Source organism: Cryptomeria japonica, chromosome 10, assembly GCF_030272615.1.
Source record: "Cryptomeria japonica chromosome 10, Sugi_1.0, whole genome shotgun sequence".
NCBI lineage: Eukaryota > Viridiplantae > Streptophyta > Pinopsida > Cupressales > Cupressaceae > Cryptomeria > Cryptomeria japonica.
In genome coordinates this window covers 195,933,665-195,951,992 of record NC_081414.1, presented here as the reverse complement: position 1 = coordinate 195,951,992, position 18,328 = coordinate 195,933,665, and the positions used below count along the sequence as shown (strand labels likewise).

The 18,328-nt window shown below is 39.7% G+C and overlaps 1 protein-coding gene across 1 annotated transcript; it reads left to right on the top strand.

Annotated features, from left to right (window-relative positions):
- Window positions 1-5,754: 5,754 nt before the first annotated feature.
- LOC131079169 (uncharacterized) lies at window positions 5,755-17,307 on the top strand. The gene is made up of 2 exons (XM_058017077.1): window positions 5,755-6,060; window positions 17,068-17,307. Exons 1-2 carry the CDS (start codon window positions 5,755-5,757, stop codon window positions 17,305-17,307), a joined length of 546 nt encoding a protein of 181 aa, XP_057873060.1.
- Window positions 17,308-18,328: the final 1,021 nt, after the last annotated feature.

The window sequence follows — 18,328 nt, the reverse complement described above, 5'->3', positions numbered from 1 at the left end:
TGAATAATGTCACTGATGCAAAACTCAAGTTTGCAATTAGAGTAATTGGTTATTGTTTCTTCCAATCTACAAGGGAAAATAGTGTACCATGTGTTGCAGTTGACTTGGCCTACAAAATAGTGAAGAAGGGAATGAAAGTAGACTTGTGTGAAGTGCTACTGAAGAACTTGTTTGAGAACCTGAACACAATAAGGAAGCTGAAGAAGAACAACTCGGGAAATACACTAAAGTTCGGTTCACTACTTGTATGTATATTTTTCTACTTTGAGAAGTTCTTTCCCCCAATCGGTAAAGTAGTATGGGAGCTACACCGACCTATCACCCATCAGATCAATGACTTCATCAAGAAGTTAGGTGATAACTTTAATGATATCATGGATGATTACTTCAGCAAGTTCCAAGAGAAAATGCACAATAGGTACAGGATTCCACCACAGCTGGTAGAAAAATACAAGGACAATATATGTTTTGAGGTCGACACTAATTATTGTTATGTAAATGCTATTGAACCGAGGACTCAATCATTGCAACCAATGGGTTATGAGATTGATTATGATATTACACAGAAACAAATTGATGCCTACTTATCATTGCCAAGGCATGCAACTGAACTAAGGTATGGAACCTATGAAGGGGTGAAGGAGAAAGTAAAAATGAGCATTGTAGTACCTAAGGCTACAAGAAAAGCTACAAAAATGATAAAGGTTTTATTTGAGAAATTCGGAGAAGAATCCTCCTCTACACCTATCAAAGGCAATCTTGCCATTACCGAAGAGGAATCAGAAGCTCAAGAGGTAGAAACAACATTAAGCACAGAGTTGCCTAAGGGTAAAGTTTTGAAAAGAAAGAAACAAGACATCTCAAAGGCCCTACCGACTCCACCAACAAAGAGACCCAACACTAGAGCATCAGCTGCATCATCGAGTAAGAAGCAAAAGAGTGTTATTGCACCAAAGGTAACCAAGACCTATAAGAAATCTACTCAGAGACTCATTTTGGCAAAAGAGTCGAGTGATACAGAGTCTGATGATGCAAATAAATTCTAGATTGTGAAAAGCAAAAAGGTAAATATTCACAGTGTTGAAAATTTTTGTGCCAATCTTAAAGAATATGGTGGATTTGTAGGATTTAGATATGTTAAGTATGAGACTAGGAATAATGATGAGAAGCGACAGATTGAAGAAGTTGTCATCTGTACACTTCTGAAGTTTCGGCTAGCTCCATTAGAACTAGCAAAGTCACTTCTGAGTGAACTATACTTACATATTGATAACACATGGAAATATGCAATGCACTCAGAGAGACAAATAAGAGAAAGAAGTCTAGTCCATCTATTTCCTGATATGTCCGTAGCAGAATTCAAGGAGCATTTGACCACATACAATTCTAAATTTCTTGTCAAACAGAGAGCCTTAAAATTGATGAATGGGCTATACATTGATGTGGAGAATGAGACAAAAGCCAAGTGGCAGGAGATCTTCAAATAAAAGGATGTCGGTGAACAATCTCAAATTGAAATTGTTGATGTCACCGAGCAAGATCCAGATGTCACCGAGCAAGGTCCAGACCTGGTTGACACTATTCAAATTGATGAAGATGTAATGGAAGAAGCAGCACTGGAGCAGGAAATGATTGAAGGCACTACCTATGCAAAACTTGTCTCTAGTGAATCTGTCTTAGAACAAGTTCAGCCTTATCCGCCGGTGAAGCCACCTGTCTCAACCGAAGCTCACAAGGACATAGAGCAAGGCACCGAAGGTACCAAATCTGAAGTAGCAGATGATACAACCAAAGATCAGACATCTCAAGCACAGACAAGCACTACAAATGTTACAGCTAAGACCCCTAGCACCGAGCCACCCAGGGACACTACAATGGCTACAGGAACCGAACAAAGTGTTGCACCTACCGAGCAACCTATCGAGGGTCAGCAAGCCTCTCAAGCACTTGTTTTAGTGCCACCGACCAAAGGAAAAGAAAGGAAGGTGAGAAAGCATAGTTTCAAATTTGACTTGTCTAAACCGATAGTGTTGCCCAATGTAGACATCTCCAAATTGAAAGGGCAAGCACTCACTGAATTCGGTGAACTATGCAAAGCAAAGACCAAACAGGAGAAGCAACTGGCCATACAAAAGAAAAATAATGTACTTCAGAAGGTTAGGACACTACTAATAGAAATGCTACCTTCAACAATAGTGTCAACCAATGCAGCCATCCATATTCAATTGGATGAACTCCTAAATCAGATTGAAACATCTGGAGTTGATGCATCTGAGTACTTAAGCAAGCTCAAGGATAAAGAGCTTACTGCTAAAATGATAGAGGAAGTACAGAAATCCATTGCTATTGGCAAGGTAAAACTTGTCAAATTCATTGCTGAGTTGTCCCCTCAACTCAAGCATATTCTTTATTTATTCCAGAAACTATGTACATTTTCCTTATTCATTAAAGATGTCAAAAATAAAACTGATGCAATTGAGAAAGAGATCACCGATCTCTCAACTAAGTTGACCACCGAGCCTAATTCAGTTTAGAATTTTTATACAAAGCTTCAACAGCTCATGGCTCAACAGTTAGAGCTCAAGAATGAAGAGCATAAAATCAGGATGGACATAATGACCCTTCAGACATTATTCCTTCCTCATCTCTCATCAGTATAGGAACAGATCAACAAAGCTACACACCTATCAACTACACAAGAGGGAAGCACTCTTGATGGCTTAATATCACTCTTAGCTGATATTCAAGCACAAAATTCCTTAATGGAAAGTGTAAAGGATTCACTCTCAGTCACCCTCACCAACGCCCAGACCAAGTATCAGTCTATTTTTGATTAGTTACCGCCTCCGGATGGAAATTAAGTTTTTGATGTTTGTCAAAAAGGGGGAGTAATATTATGATACTACATAGAGGAAAGTAATACCCGGCAAAGGGGGAGTAATTCTATATTTTGAGAGTGATACAGTTTTGGTAACACAGTTTTGAGTATTGTATACAAGGGGAGTATACCGACCAGATTATACAAAGCATTCAGAGCACTCAAGCACAGAACAGAACCAAGCAGCAAAATTTAGAGTTATGTACAGAATAATGATAAGGGGAGTATATCTGCATATACTATTTCATTGACTATTGTATATATTTTCAAGTGTAGTCATTTTGAAAGTATATAGTTTTTGAGTTATGACTTTGAAAGTAGTTTTTGTCAAACATCTCAACTAATGTCAAAAGGGGAGATTGTTACTACTTATCAAATTGCCATTAGTTTTATATTCAAAGTCATACTATATATTCTAGTTGGTTAGTATTACCAAATCATGCAGTCGGTACACACAGAGAAGTCGGTATGAACAGTCTAGTCGGTTATAGAAGAAAGCAGTCACAGAACGCAATATTCACCAAGTTGTTTACCGAGTATTGTTTCATGGCTACCGAGCAGTAAAGATAACTCACCGAGTTGATATTCACCGAGTGAAACGTTTTACCAGATACATTGAATCTAGACATGCACATGAAAACATGTTACAAGATCGAGGCACATCTAACCATTTTTACATTGGAAATTGCACTAGAAGATTATGTTTGATTGCAAGGTCAATCTAACCAATGAAATATTTTGTTTAGTTATTCATTCAAGGAATCTTTTTGTAAGATCGAAGCAATGAATTAGATCACCGTTGTAAGAGATCTATTTATACAGCATGAGAAGAGGGAAATAAGTATGGATGAATGTGTATGAGTGTATGTGTGTGTATGCATGAAGGAAGACTGTTACAGAGACACAAAGAGGTCACCGAGAAGGTTATCAGTGAACAGTCGAAGAACAGAGTAAACAAAAGGGTTTGCCAAGTTACAATATGGGTTACCGAGGTATGCTACAAGCTAGGTAATCTTATTCTGAGCACATAGAATCTGCTATAACATTTCAGATGTAAAGTTGCAGATATTTGTAATGACTCTATTGTAATATTTTGAAGTTGTAAGAGATACCTTTAATAGGGTAAAAGACTCTAACCAAGTCTATAAATTGTAAATCCTCTAACCAGGTGCAGCATTTATATAGTGTTGTGAAATCCTTTAGTAAGGTAGATCTAATAGATCTTGTTACTCCTAATAGGGTAAGCTATCAGAAATAGCTAAATGTAGCTCTAATCGAGCAATCTTTATTATTGCAGTAGTGAAGTTGTGGGTGCCATCCCCACCGCAGTTTTTCTCTCTAACCAAGAGTTTCTGCGTGACCAAAATATATGTGTTATGGAGTGAATCATATATGATTGTTATCTATTTGTTTTAACTTTATTTTATGTTACTGCACTATTTTGTTTATGCATAACGGTAAGGTTATTATTAAAGAAAAGTTTTGGAGTACTGATTCACCCCTCCCCTCTCAGTACATTAGCTTTCCATATTGGGACTAACACAATTTCTACTTAAAATCACTACAAACAGATGGCAGATTATGAAAGTAGATGAAAAAAATGCACTTTCAAAAAAAATGGCACCTGAAAAGGAGTCCATATGAGCCAAAACGAAGCCTCCAAAGTTGTAAAAATCAGGATTTCACGATTTTTGAAAAACCTGTAAACAAAAATCATAAAACTCCTGCACCACTGTACAAATCATGAAATTCTACCCTAAAACAAAAAAATTGCGCGAAAAAACAAGTCCGGATGAGTGAGATATCGCTATTTGAAAAATGCCTGCAAAATTATAATTTATGGAAAATTTCCGCTGCAACGTCAAACTTCAAATGCCTCTAGATTTGGCCTTTGAAGTCTGATTTGGATGAAACAAAAGGCAAAACTGACTTTCTTGGACCTCCTAAATCCAATGCTAACCTAAGATTTGACCCATCAAGCTTCAATAATAACTTGCAATAGAAAGCTCCAAAATGCAAACCCTAAATAGCATCAAATTTCTCTCAATTAGCAAACCAATGACACTCTAATGGCTTTGATACCATGTGAGATTTTGCCAAGATCAAGAGGCAATGGAAAGCAAAAATAAGAGAGACAAAATATATGATAAAAATAAACTGTATTCTATCAAGATGAAAATACTGATCAACTGGATCATTAATCGTTCGTTACATACAATGATTATGAGCCTGCTTATATAGGCAAGGCTATATGGATATGTGAGCACACAAACATGACATGTGGCTCAATAACAAACAAGGGTAGGTAGGAAATAGGTGTGGGTAGGTAGGAGAAACAATATAATATTCCACATGAGGTGGATCGCCCACTGAATGTGGAGTTTAACAACAAGATCACACCATAAAAGGTGGGAATTCTCCTACACACACTATCCCAATGTGGCACAAACACCCAAGTGTCTCATACCCAAACTAATATGAAATGCATGTACCTAAGTAAACTTAAGTAAGGTGTAATAATATCCATGATGAATAATTATTTACACCAACAATATGGCCTCCAAAGTTTAACTGCAAAACTAAAAAGCTCAAAACGAAGGGGGCTAATAAATTTTTGAAAAAATTAATGACGTCAGAAACTGCGGAGTTAAATTTGACGGCCATATGGTCGTCGTAGAAAACTTCACCCCCTACTGACGTGGTGTTTGTACTATACGGACGGATGACATTTTAAAATGTGATTGGCTGAAAAAATGACGTGTTCATACGAATGATGACATGTCAGATGACATGGATGTCGAGGTGGCAGTAACTGTGATTTGGCACCTGATCATACATTGATGTGTCGGATGAGTTGGCCCAGTGACTGGGCTACCATGTGGCATTGTGCAGGTCATGTGGCGGGGTCCATGTGGCTGGCAGGGGTCGCGTGGCTGGCAGGGTCGTTGATCGGCGATCAGAGGTCAACGTCAGTGGCGGAGGGCAGAGCTGACCAGGGAGGAGGCCAGCGACAGAGGCCCGATGAGGAAGCGGCCTGGAGGAGGCTAGCGGCAAAGGCGTCGGTAGTCAAAGTTGCGGCACGGGCGACGACCGGGAGGGTCGTCGGCAAGCGGCGGGAGATCGGTCGGGAGGGAACATGGCATCAGAAGACAAACGCCGGAGGAACTCAAGGGTCACCAATGGTGCTGCCGACAAACTGGTATCGACAAACGTGCAGAGACCGAAATTAATCTGCAGTGGTCCCTGGTGGGAAGTACAAGTGACGAGCTATGGGGAGGCAAGGCCCCCGAAAATGGTATGCCCTGCAATAAACGCAGGCTACGGCGAGTACGAGGGGGTGGTCACAGGACCCCCCTCAAAATATAAAAATTTTGATTTTTTTTAAATAAAAACTTTTACATACACAATTAAAAAACAGCAAAAATTTTGATATATTTGAAAATTAAAAATTTTGCAAAAAAAATAAAGTTTTTTAAATTTTTATTTAAATTTCATACCATTAGCCAAATTGGCTAAATTTTTCCTCCAAGCCCCAAATTTGACTTTCACCCAATATAGGCAAATTTATAGTCAAAATTCATGGAAACGGCCACTTAGACGTGATGGCGAGGTCGGATCTGGTCTACAACACCTCCAAAAGATGTTGCTCCTTAGATCTACCACTTGATGTCGTAATAATGCCTCTCAAAGAAGAATCAATGATGCTCTAATGGCTCTGATACCATGTGATATATTTCCAAGATCAAGAGCTCAATGAAAAGTACAAAATATAGGACAAGAATAAACTATATTCTCATCAATAGATGAATGATCAATTGTTCAATAGTTACATACAATGAATATGAGTCAGCTTGTATAGACAAGACTATATGGATAAGTGAGCACACAAGCATGACATGTGGCTCAATAAGAAACAAGGGTAGGTAGGGATAAGTAGGGGTAGGTAGGAGAAACAATATAATATTCCACATGAGGTGGATCACCCACCGAATGTGGAATGTAACAACAAGACCACAAAAGGTGGAAATTCTCCTACACACACTATCCCAATGTGGTACAAACACCCAAGTGTCTCATACCCAAACTACTTTGAAATGCATTATCCTAAGTAAACTTAAGTAAGGTATAATAACATCCAACATGAATAATTAATTACACCAACAAAGATCCAAAGAATGAAAGTAAACAACCTAAAGCAACCCTAAAGAGTAAACCCTAATTGCTTATAATTGACAAAGTAAATGCTCTAAATCCATAATGCAAAGTGATCTAAAGCATGAATATGAATCAAAATGAAGCTTATGCAAAGATTTGAAAACAACATGAAACCATACCCAACCCCAAGCGAGAGGTATAAGCCAATCGCTAGTTGGTGATCTCATGTTGTTCTTCTACATCTTCAAAAGCCCCAATTGATGAAATGATACTTGATGAATGTTTGATGGATGAATGTTAGATGTTGTTGAAGAATTCAAAGATCTACTCTTTTTCTGCAAAGAAGACTATAATACTCCAAAAACCTGCTCTTAGATTCGTATAAGAAGACCCCTTCAAATGAAGAAAGAGAGCTCTTAAGTATGAAACCCTAGATTTTAATTTCATGTTTAGACCGACCTAGGATTTGAATTTCTCACTGATATTTTAGGGTTAAGCATTATCATATCACAGGATTGTGCTCCTGAAATTTTGAGAAAAAAGTCACGAACCATGTGCACTTCCACCATGGTCTGACCAAGTTTTCACCGAATTTTCAAGGTCATTAGATATGACGATATTAGAGCGCATCCCAAAGTTACAGTCGATTTTGAGGTATTTTGATATGAGAAATCGAGCCTAAACGGTTGAAATAAGACATAATTAGGGTTTATGATTAAATGATTCATTGGAGGAATAATATGAAAAGGGGCACCCTTAGGGTAAAGGGACCAACTTTGTAATGTGTAAAGTGATGAGACATAACATTAGATTTAATTAAATGCTTAAAGGGCAATGAGAAATGCAAGATGCAAACACACTAAAGCGAGTGCTAACCTAAGTGTGAAATTGTACCACCCTAGCAAGGGTGTACAATTTATGACACTATATTTATCCCCCACTTTAGCTGTCATATGACACTATGTGCATATGCAAGATAGAGTGCAGAAAAGTAAACATCGTTTGAAAAAGGATATATCCATAAGTTGTCAAACGAAGCCCCCAACGGTATCTGCAGTACATAGTTAGGAACTACACCCTACAAAACCACATATTAGATCAGAGAATCACCTAATTCTTACTAAGGAAGGTGATGAAATTTGCGGGTACCTATATGCCCCCTGTTTCGCTTGCTTATTTGTGAGGTGAAACAAGGAATCATGTTTTCCACGGCGAATTGTGATAAAGATTGTGATGAAGAAAGTTCACAACAAGGCTTGATTATTCATCCAAGCGCATTATGGAACTAACATAGAGTGAGAGGGAAAACTCATGATTCCAATGCCACAATCGGTGTGAGAATCAGAGCTTCCTAGCTCAAGATATGATAGATTGAAGAAAAAGTCCAAAAATTAGGGTTTTAATTTAAAAACATAAAATCAGAAAATGCATAACACATAAATATGAAAATGACACCTTCATTTGTCACTTTCTAACTTTTTGTCACTATTCACTATAGAGGAGCCCACATAAAAGCCATCATGCCTCGATGTCGACCTAAGCGACCTACGCAGATGGAGATCATGCGCCAGCCCATACTCGTCGGCAGGCCACTTGACTAGGTGAGTTGACTTTCCATTGACTGCATTTGACTTTCTCATGTTTTCGTACTTTTTAGAATTTATGATGTCATCGCCTAGTCTGGGTCGGGGTCCACCCTTCTGACACCTAGGGGTCCTAGGGTACCCTGGTCCTCCTAGGGCACCATGGTCCCAATAGGGCGCCCTGGTCCATTCAGGGAGCTCTGGTCCATTCAAGGCGCCATGGTCCCAGTAGGGCGCCCTGGTCCATTTAGGGCACCCTGGTCACTGTTCAGGGTGACCAACTGCGACACTAGATCAGGCGATGAATGATAGGAATGATAGTGTATATGGTGAAAATGGATAACAATAACAACAAGATTGAAAGGCCAAATGAATTCAACCACAAAACCCTAGCCTAACAATCAACAAAGATCCACCATAACATATGAAGATTACCTAAGACAATGCAAATCACATGAAATCACAAAGATTATACCATCACATGTCCAATAGGGTTTTGATCTCCATTCTTCCTATCTCCATTGATCTTGCTTGATATATTTGCTCTCAGATTTTATATGCACAAGAGCTCAACAAAAAACGGAATGTGGTTGCAAGTAGGATCGTAGTGTAGTCAATTGATCAAGTAGTTAGGGTGCTTGATTAGGATGAATGATTAGGGTTTGATAATGAAGAAGGCATCTCCTTAAATAGAAGACACTATATGAAATGGAGGGATAAGATTGAGAGGTGTAAAAGGAGGTCGGCTATGATTAGAGGGTAGGTAAAAGAAATAATAAAATAATGAGAGGGGTAGGTAGTGTATGAATTAAGAGATGAATGACATGTGTCATGGGTAGAAAAGACTAATGAATTAATTAAATAAATAAAGATTTATTTAATTAATAGAAGAAGTGGGATAATTAAATAAATAAGAATATTTATTTAATTTAGGAAAAGGATAATTTAAATAAATAAATGTATTTATTTAAATGAGAAATAAGGCTAGAAGAGGATAAATGAATTAATTAAATAAATAAAGATTTATTTAATTAATAGAAGAATTAGGCTTAGATAATTAAATAAATAAAATAAAATATTTATTTAATTAGACATGACAATTTTAGGTGTCTACATTTTGCCCCTCTTTGAGACGATGCGGCTTGTCGCGTTGTTTCAAAGAAGATAATATGAACTGATACAGAGTTGCCTCAGAATGGGAATGATATGCCCCCTCGAGAGATTGGATGAAAATGTCTGAAAAGATTGCAGACAATCTCTCGATAAGAAAGAAAGGCTAAAATGGACTGACCGGATAAGGTGACAAAGTCACGGGATAATGAAGACTAACTCGGGCAATGAAGGCGAGGGCTAGGGTAGGCTATAAGATAGACCACGGGGGAAAATACATCTTCATTGTCATCCACGCATCCACAAGAGCATATTGCAGAGCGAAAATAGAGCAGGAGCAGTCAGCAGCGATGGCTTTCGTGCATAGATTCGACCGCGTTCGCCGATTTCAGAGGCCAGCAGAGGCAGGAGAGCCGGTAAGTGCCACCAATCCTCCTTGTACTTTGACGCATTTAATTTTGTCATTAATGCATGTCGAATAGGGCAATAAATGCGCTTAGACTAGGGTCCAAAAAGTGTCAAAAAACGTCCAAGCGCGTTTGTGTTGGTGTCAGGCACGTCTATGTTCGCTAGACGCGTCTGTGTTTGTGCCAGGCGCGTTTGTGTCTGGACCCGCGTCTGTGATAAATGCGGCTGCGTCTGTGCCGTTTAGGCACGTTTGTGCCAAGAAGGCACGTCTGTGTCAACTAGGCACGTCTATGCAGAGCATAGGCACGTCTGTGTCCGGCAGGTGTGTCTGTGCAGTCTTTAATAGCATTTGCGTCATGTAAGCGCGTTTGCGTTGAAAAATGCAAGTTTTGGTCTTCTAGGTCAAATCGGCAGTTCTGTGATGAACATACGCTGTCGATTGGATAAGCTGCTGAGAGGATACACTCAAGCAGGTCCTCTAGGAAGACTAGGATAGATCAAGGCACTTTGTGATGAACAGTGAGTACCAAGATAGAGTACTTTGTGATGAACAGGGTGTACCCAAAGTATGAGCAGCACTTTGTGATGAACAGGGAGTGCAAATGTGAGTAACACTTTGTGATGAACAGGGAGTGTCACACATGTAGTACTTTGTGATGAACAGGGAGTACCACTAGGATAGAAGCAACACTTTGTGATGAACAGTGAGTGTCACTATAACTAACATGATTTGATTTGCTTGACTGCAGGAGTATTTGCCGATGTTAGAGTCACGGGAGAGATTCTCGTCGACACAGAGGTTGCGACCTGAGTTGTCGTTTCAGGATAGAGCTGCCATCGAGGAGATGGGTCTGAGACATATATTGTATGTGCTTGAGTTTCAGGCAAACATGGGTTTGTTGACTGCGTTAACTGAGAGATGGCACTCTGAGACGTGCACATTCCATTTGCCGATGGGTGAGATGACAATCACCCTGGAGGATGTTTACAGGATTCTGCGGGTGTCGATCGATGGGGAGTTGATCCCATACGATCGAGATGGTGACAAAGAGGCATTGAGATGGGTGTTTCAGGACCCTGGATTGGAGATGAGGGCAGGACACGTGGCCTGGGATACCATGACAGCCACAGGTTTAGCATTGTCGGGCATGATTGGAGGAACGATCAGTGGTTTCCTGTGTCCAGACAGGGTGACACGGGGATTGGCTGTGGGCTGGGGGGGAGCACTGGAGACGCTGATGACACAGCATACCAGATATGCCTGGGGACCGTGTGTGCTGGCACACTTATATTATGAGCTGCATCAGTTTTTGTATCATGGGTCAGCTGGATTGGGCTGCGGGGTGACACTATTGTAGGTTTGGGCTTACGAGCATCTGCCAATGACGAGACCGATACACTTCCGAGGCTGCGGGGTGAAAAATTGTCTTATGTGTGCCTTAGGATCCCCTTTTCCTCTATACTTATCAAATTTAGGCATCACAAAGTGTGTAGGAAAAGGAGGCATTGGAATGCTCTTGTCAAATGGATAAGGACATATGTCTCTCATTGTGTATGTTGGCTTCGGGGTATTTATGTCCTCCATTTTCTTTTGTAAGTCCCTGATTTGTTGCTCCAAATTGCTCTTAGGTGGAGATCGACTTCTTGGACCATATCCCATGTTTGAGACACCAATTTGAGGAGGAGCTTGTTGCATATATGGATGATATTGATCATACACATGTTCATATGGAGGAGGTCTATATTGATGCGGCATATATGGAGCACTTGGTATAAATTCATGTTGAGGAACACCATATTTATTTTGTGCATGTATACCATATTCTACAGGCATGTCATGTTCCATTGTGTTGCCCCCAAATTTGACATGAGGTTTCCTTGTGTCCAAATTTTGAGCATGCCTTGGAATATCCCATTGTTTTGGTTGTTGATCCCTAGCTTGAGTATGTGATTGAGCATATCTGTTTGCGTAAGACCTCCATAATGGTCTGCGAAGGTGAGTATCATATACTTGACCATGTGTATGTGGGACCTCTGGTTTTTGAAGCAAAACTGATGGTGATTCAGGTACCATATGTGGTCCTCTATTTCCTCCACTATTAGGTCTCCTTTGATCCATATTGGAGTGAGGTTGTTGCAAAGGTCGGTTTTCCATTATTTGAGACATGTCGAAATCATGAGGTATCTTGGCTCCACTTTGTGCCATCATGTGTAAGAAGTATTGTCTATCCCTTCGCATTATTTCCTCAACCAATCGATTGAAATGGCGATTCATAATGGATTCTTCCACATCTGCTGAGTGTATTGATAATTTGTCCAAATTGTCATTGTGTGTAACATTGTTGTTTGTAGTGTCTGCGTTCTCCACATTTGGAATGTTTCTATAGACATCCATGTCCGGCAATGTAGTGTGATCAGTATTGAAAAATAAATCATTGTCATACTCATAAGAACTCATGTTTGCGGACTCTTGAGCCTCTTTAGTTTCTCTCCTAGATTTTTGAAGACAGGTTTCAACCATGAACTAGGAATTGACCAAGATGTGTAAGACTAGATGAAAATGGAAACAGTATGGAAGACCAAGAGTTGTATGGAGTGTAAATGAATCTGAGGTGTACTTGCAAATGTCCAAAGTGTAAGACCAAGTATGTATGTAGTAGAGTAGGTGTGACTTCCAAAGAGAGGATAGTTTCTCTTGATGAGGTAAGCTAACCTTGACCCTAAGTAAGACCAAATGAGACCCAAAGGTAAGAAACCTTGATGAGGGACCACTTAGCAAAGTGTTGTTGTATGTAGTGTGTTGACAAAGTATAGTGAGGACAAGCAAATGACCTTTTGACCCAAGTTTAGACAAATATGAATGTAAAATGAGATGTGAAGCAATCATGGATTTTGTGAGACCCAAAGACAGGTTGAATGCTAGATGAAACCTGAAGAAACAACCTAGGAAGCTCAAGTATTCCAAAACTGATTTCTTTTGTTTGCTGGACTGTAATAGTTTTCAATTCTGGACACAGACGCGACTGTATACTTCACAGACGTGGTTTCCTGACACAGACGCTACTATGTTGAACACAGACGTGTTTCTGAGATTTTATTGCTTATGTTTGCTGGACCGTAAAAAAAATTTGCAATTTTGAACATGGACGCGCCTGTATACTGCACAAATGCGGTTACCCAACACAGACGCTACTCTGTTTAACATAGACGCTGTTATAAACACAGACGCTATTCTGCCCTTCACAGACGCGTTTATATGACTCAGACGCGGTTAAAACAGACACAGACGCGTTTCTGTAAAATTTGTGCAATTTTTTCCAATCTGTGAAGTCGTTTTGTTGTGACCAAATCTGACTGTTTGACTGTTTTTCATGACAAGAGGACACAATGTTGATGAGGACTCAATGTTTGCAAGTGTTTAGACTCCAAAATGACTCCAAGAAAAGTGTGTTGTTTGATGTAAAATTGTTTTTGCATACACTTGAAGACACAAAAGACACAATGTTTTGTTGTTTGGTCTTGAATGTTTGAATGTTTAAAATAAGTCAAGCACAATTCTTATGGCTAGCCAAGACAATAGTTGTTGATCCCACATGGGGTTTTACCCCCGAGGCTACGCTATTCAAAGCGGATACTTAGATGCTTGACCTCACTGGCTCCACCCTCGGCACTCACTTCTCGGGTCAGCCAAGCATCAGTCCCCATGAAAACTCCCCATGGCGAACTTTGTATCTCTACTAAGAACCGTATGTGTGTGGGCCGCTACCAGAGGTCCGACCTCCTGCCCCAACAACTAGAAGGATTTGGGCCTCTAAAACAAAATGGTGCTAGTAAGGGCATCCGCTCGTGTGGCCATACATGCGGCACTTTCAGCTCTGTAAATACAGAAGGCTCCCAGCCGGTAGGGGTTACGCCCTACAACTGATCAAATAAATTTGATCAAACGGGTTTATGGGGAGACATAGTGTCGGTATGAACTAATTAGCACACGTTATTCATAGTTTTCACCATGAATACATTTATTTATAGTGGTTCGGAAGAAGATGGTTTTTCTTTTGCTACCACTTGGGTCATTCTCTTCTCACTAGTAGTCCTAATGACCACACGGGAAGACAGGCCCTCTAAAGATTAAACAAAAAGAGCCTATTGCTCAAGACACAAAAGACAATGATTCAATTTTAGTGCACCAATTGAAGTGTTTGCTAGTCTATGAAAATAAGGCACACAATAAAAATTCAAAAACTCTTGCCAAGGACCTGCAACAAAGATTTATTAGTAGTTTGGGTTGTTTGAAATAATCACCCCTTCCTGCAAACACACAAGTTAGGTAAATTTTAAAACCCAAAAGACTTTGTGAAAATAGGGGCCTTCAACCAAACGATTTAGCTTCCAAGGCAAGCTGCACCAATTGTGTTAGCTAGATTTGAAAATGTTAGTCCAAAAATAAACCAGATCTGAAACCCTAAATGCAAAATCCGAAAACTGAATCACTAAAATTTCAAAAATTTGGAACAGGCAATACACAGACGCGATTACCCCCTACTCAGACGCGACTCTGAGACACAAACGCGGTTCTGTGAGACACAGACGCGCGTAAAAATCACAGACGCTCTTTCCCAACACAGATGCGGGTAAAAATGACACAGACGCACTTCTGTAACACAGACGCGCCTCCTTGGAACCTGCAAAATGAAATATTGACAAAACACAGACGCGGATCCCGTTATCGCAGACGCGCCTGAAAATCAAAAACGTGATCCGAAAGTGCACAGACATGAAAATGTCGAAAATGCTGCCGAAAATGTCCGATCTGCAACTTCAAAAACACAAGATCTGCAACAAGGAGGTTAAATGCAAAGGGACAAGAGTCCCACCGGGCGTGCCAAAATGTATATGGTGAAAATGGATAACAATAACAACAAGATTGAAAGGCTAAATGAATTCAACCACAAAACCCTAGCCTAACAATCAACAAAGATCCACCATAACATATGAAGATTACCTAAGACAATGCAAATCACATGAAATCACAAAGATTATACTATCACATGTCCAATAGGGTTTTGATCTCCATTCTTCCTATCTCCATTGATCTTGCTTGATATATTTGCTCTCAGATTTTATATGCACAAGAGCTCAACAAAGAACGGAATGTGGTTGCAAGTAGGATCATAGTGTAGTCAATTGATCAAGTAGTTAGGGTGCTTGATTAGGATGAATGATTAGGGTTTGATAATGAAGAAGGCATCTCCTTAAATAGAAGACACTATATGAAATAGAGGGATAAGATTGAGAGGTGTAAAAGGAGGTCGGCTATGATTAGAGGGTAGGTAGAAGAAATAATAAAATAATGAGAGGGGTAGGTAGCGTATGAATTAAGAGATGAATGACATGTGTCATGGGTAGAAAAGACTAATGAATTAATTAAATAAATAAAGATTTATTTAATTAATAGAAGAAGTGGGATAATTAAATAAATAAGAATATTTATTTAATTTAGGAAAAGGATAATTTAAATAAATAAATGTATTTATTTAAATGAGAAATAAGGCTAGAAGAGGATAAATGAATTAATTAAATAAATAAAGATTTATTTAATTAATAGAAGAATTAGGCTTAGATAATTAAATAAATAAAATAAAATATTTATTTAATTAGACATGACAATTTTAGGTGTCTACAGATAGAATGATTGCTTTGATTAGATGATGATAGATGATTGATTGATTACTGATGAGAGAATGCTTTGCATTTTGCAGACACTACCTTACATCTGCGAGCATACCATCGGTCTCACCTTTCAGAGCCTTCAAGAGAAGATCCCAAGACTAACAGCAAGAAAGAGGGATTTGCTACATGCAGTGGGTTTTTGGGATGCAATGACCATGTCAGTCATCTGATTTCATTCTACTATGTTGATGGCGCTGATAGAGAGGTGATATGCAGATACCTCGACATTCTCACTACTAGTAGGGGAGATGATGGTCACCCTAGAGGATGTGTATTGTATTCTACGTCTACCCATCAGAGGAGAGACTGTTAGATATCGATCTGACCACAAAGAGGAGGACTACATGAGAGAGAAGGTATACGTTGTGGGGACAGTGATACGCAGCGAAACGAGGGGTCCCATTATGGTCAGTTGGCTCCTACACCATACAGGCGAGGTTCCATTGGTGAGGTGACTCATGATTGCGACCGTTACATTAGTTGTGTTCCCCAATGGGCACGACACACATATGCACAGAAGACTCATCTATGCCATACGAGCTATGGAGAGACACAAAAGACTATACTCTTGGGGTCGGAGCATGCTTGCACATCTCTATCACAACCTTGGAGAGTATGTATTTGGACAGGGATGCAACCTTATGACATGCACACTACTATAGGTGTGGATGTTTGAGCATATCACATGCACTAGACCTGGTGGAGCCCCTATAGAGCTAGTCCCAAAGCAGCCTAGGGTATATGTGATTCGGCAATCTCTTGTATTGGAAGTTGAGCATGGATAGATTGACAGTGGGAGAGATTATATGTAGACCCTACCTCAAGATGTCCATGTGGGTCAGACGTAGACAAATGTTTGGCATGCAAAGGAACCATCTACTAGAGGGACGGTATAGCCACATAGTCAATCCTTTCTACTTTGACCGAGTTTGGCTACAGTTTGGGTTCGAGCAATGTGTTCCTATTGACATGCCACTATACATCTGACACTCACGAGTGATGTCGAGGCTAGGAGCCATTCCTAGGCCTACAAGTGATGAGATTGATATCACTGATTCAGATGGGTCAGATCAGGACATAGCGACAGATTATAGAGATGATTCAGACGGGCACCAACGATACATCACATGGTGGAGGAGGACATACCTCAGAGCCATTTTCCCAATAGACTTCCCTAGAGGGAACCCCGGACCATGGAGACAGTTAGGCGATGGAGAGGGATCTGATGCATCCAAGGAGGATTCAGATGATCAGGATGACGACACAGAGGAGCAAGAGGCAGGTCGAGACGGAGGCAATCCTGATACCAAAGAGGGAGATCGAGATGGAAATGATGATGAGGACGAGGAGGACGAGGACGAGGAGGATGAGGACGAGTTAGGTGCAGTTCATCACTCCAGAGAGGATACAAAATCCATAGATCCATCGAGTCTCCCACGATGAGTAGAGAGGGGTCCCATAAGGGGTCTTGATCTTCATTGGCCTACACCGACTATATAGAGATAGTACGAGCAGGGAGAGCCTAGCAGATCCCAAGATCAAGTAGTTGTTATCCATGATCCTCACTAGCAAGAGGGAGATCCAGGTAATGTGCTCTATTATTGATTAACATATTCATTCTACCTGCTTTAAATTTGATGATATAGAATATTACTGATGAAAAACTTCTTTTTATCCTGCATCCAGCGTCCAGGAGTGGAGTTCTCTGATTCTCAATGACAAACCTTATTGTGACTGCACACATATAGATACCGCACAAATCCCAAAGGAGTGTGGGACATCACAAGGACCTTTTCTCCCCTATTCAGAAGGAGGTGGAGGACCTACGAGACAGATTACGATAGACAAAGCATGATCTAGTGGTTGTGCAAACAGAGGCAGCCACATACCGAGGGATCATGATGGAGAGAGATCGCAGGAGCTCCTCACAGAGTCACTCGCGGTCTGTATCATGATACATCCCCATGGGGCCACCTGCACAACTAGATCAAGAGGGGGCATCTAGCCACCATCCTCCTGCTACTAGTCCTAGGGATAGGAGATGATTTTGATGTATTCATGTATATATGATGACACTCATGATTATATTATTTGTAATGTTTAAACAATATACACTTTGCTTAGATTAGAAGTAATATATTGAGTAATGAGCATGTATATCTAATTTAATTTCCATGTGATTGATTTATCAATACTTCGTGATTAAATTGATACATGTGTGATTTAATTAAATAACTAAGTATTTAATCAAATGCTACTTTGATGATGTAAAATAAGAATGTACTAAGCATGAGAACTATATGACTAATGTGATTTTAATTAATTCTAATTAAACACAACGTGATATAATTCTACTTAACACATAAGAAATTGTATAATATGCTAACACATATGAAATGTAAATCCATTATAGTTTACATAAAAATAATCCAAGACAAACAATATAGTAATGAAACATGCTTGT

Bases quoted from the DNA above. Each gene is read 5' to 3' on its own strand.
- LOC131079169 (XM_058017077.1), top strand. From the start codon at position 5,755: ATGTGGCATTGTGCAGGTCATGTGGCGGGGTCCATGTGGCTGGCAGGG. The intron at 6,061-17,067 runs GTGCTGCCGACA...CCATGGAGACAG, and splicing joins GAACTCAAGGGTCACCAATG to TTAGGCGATGGAGAGGGATC.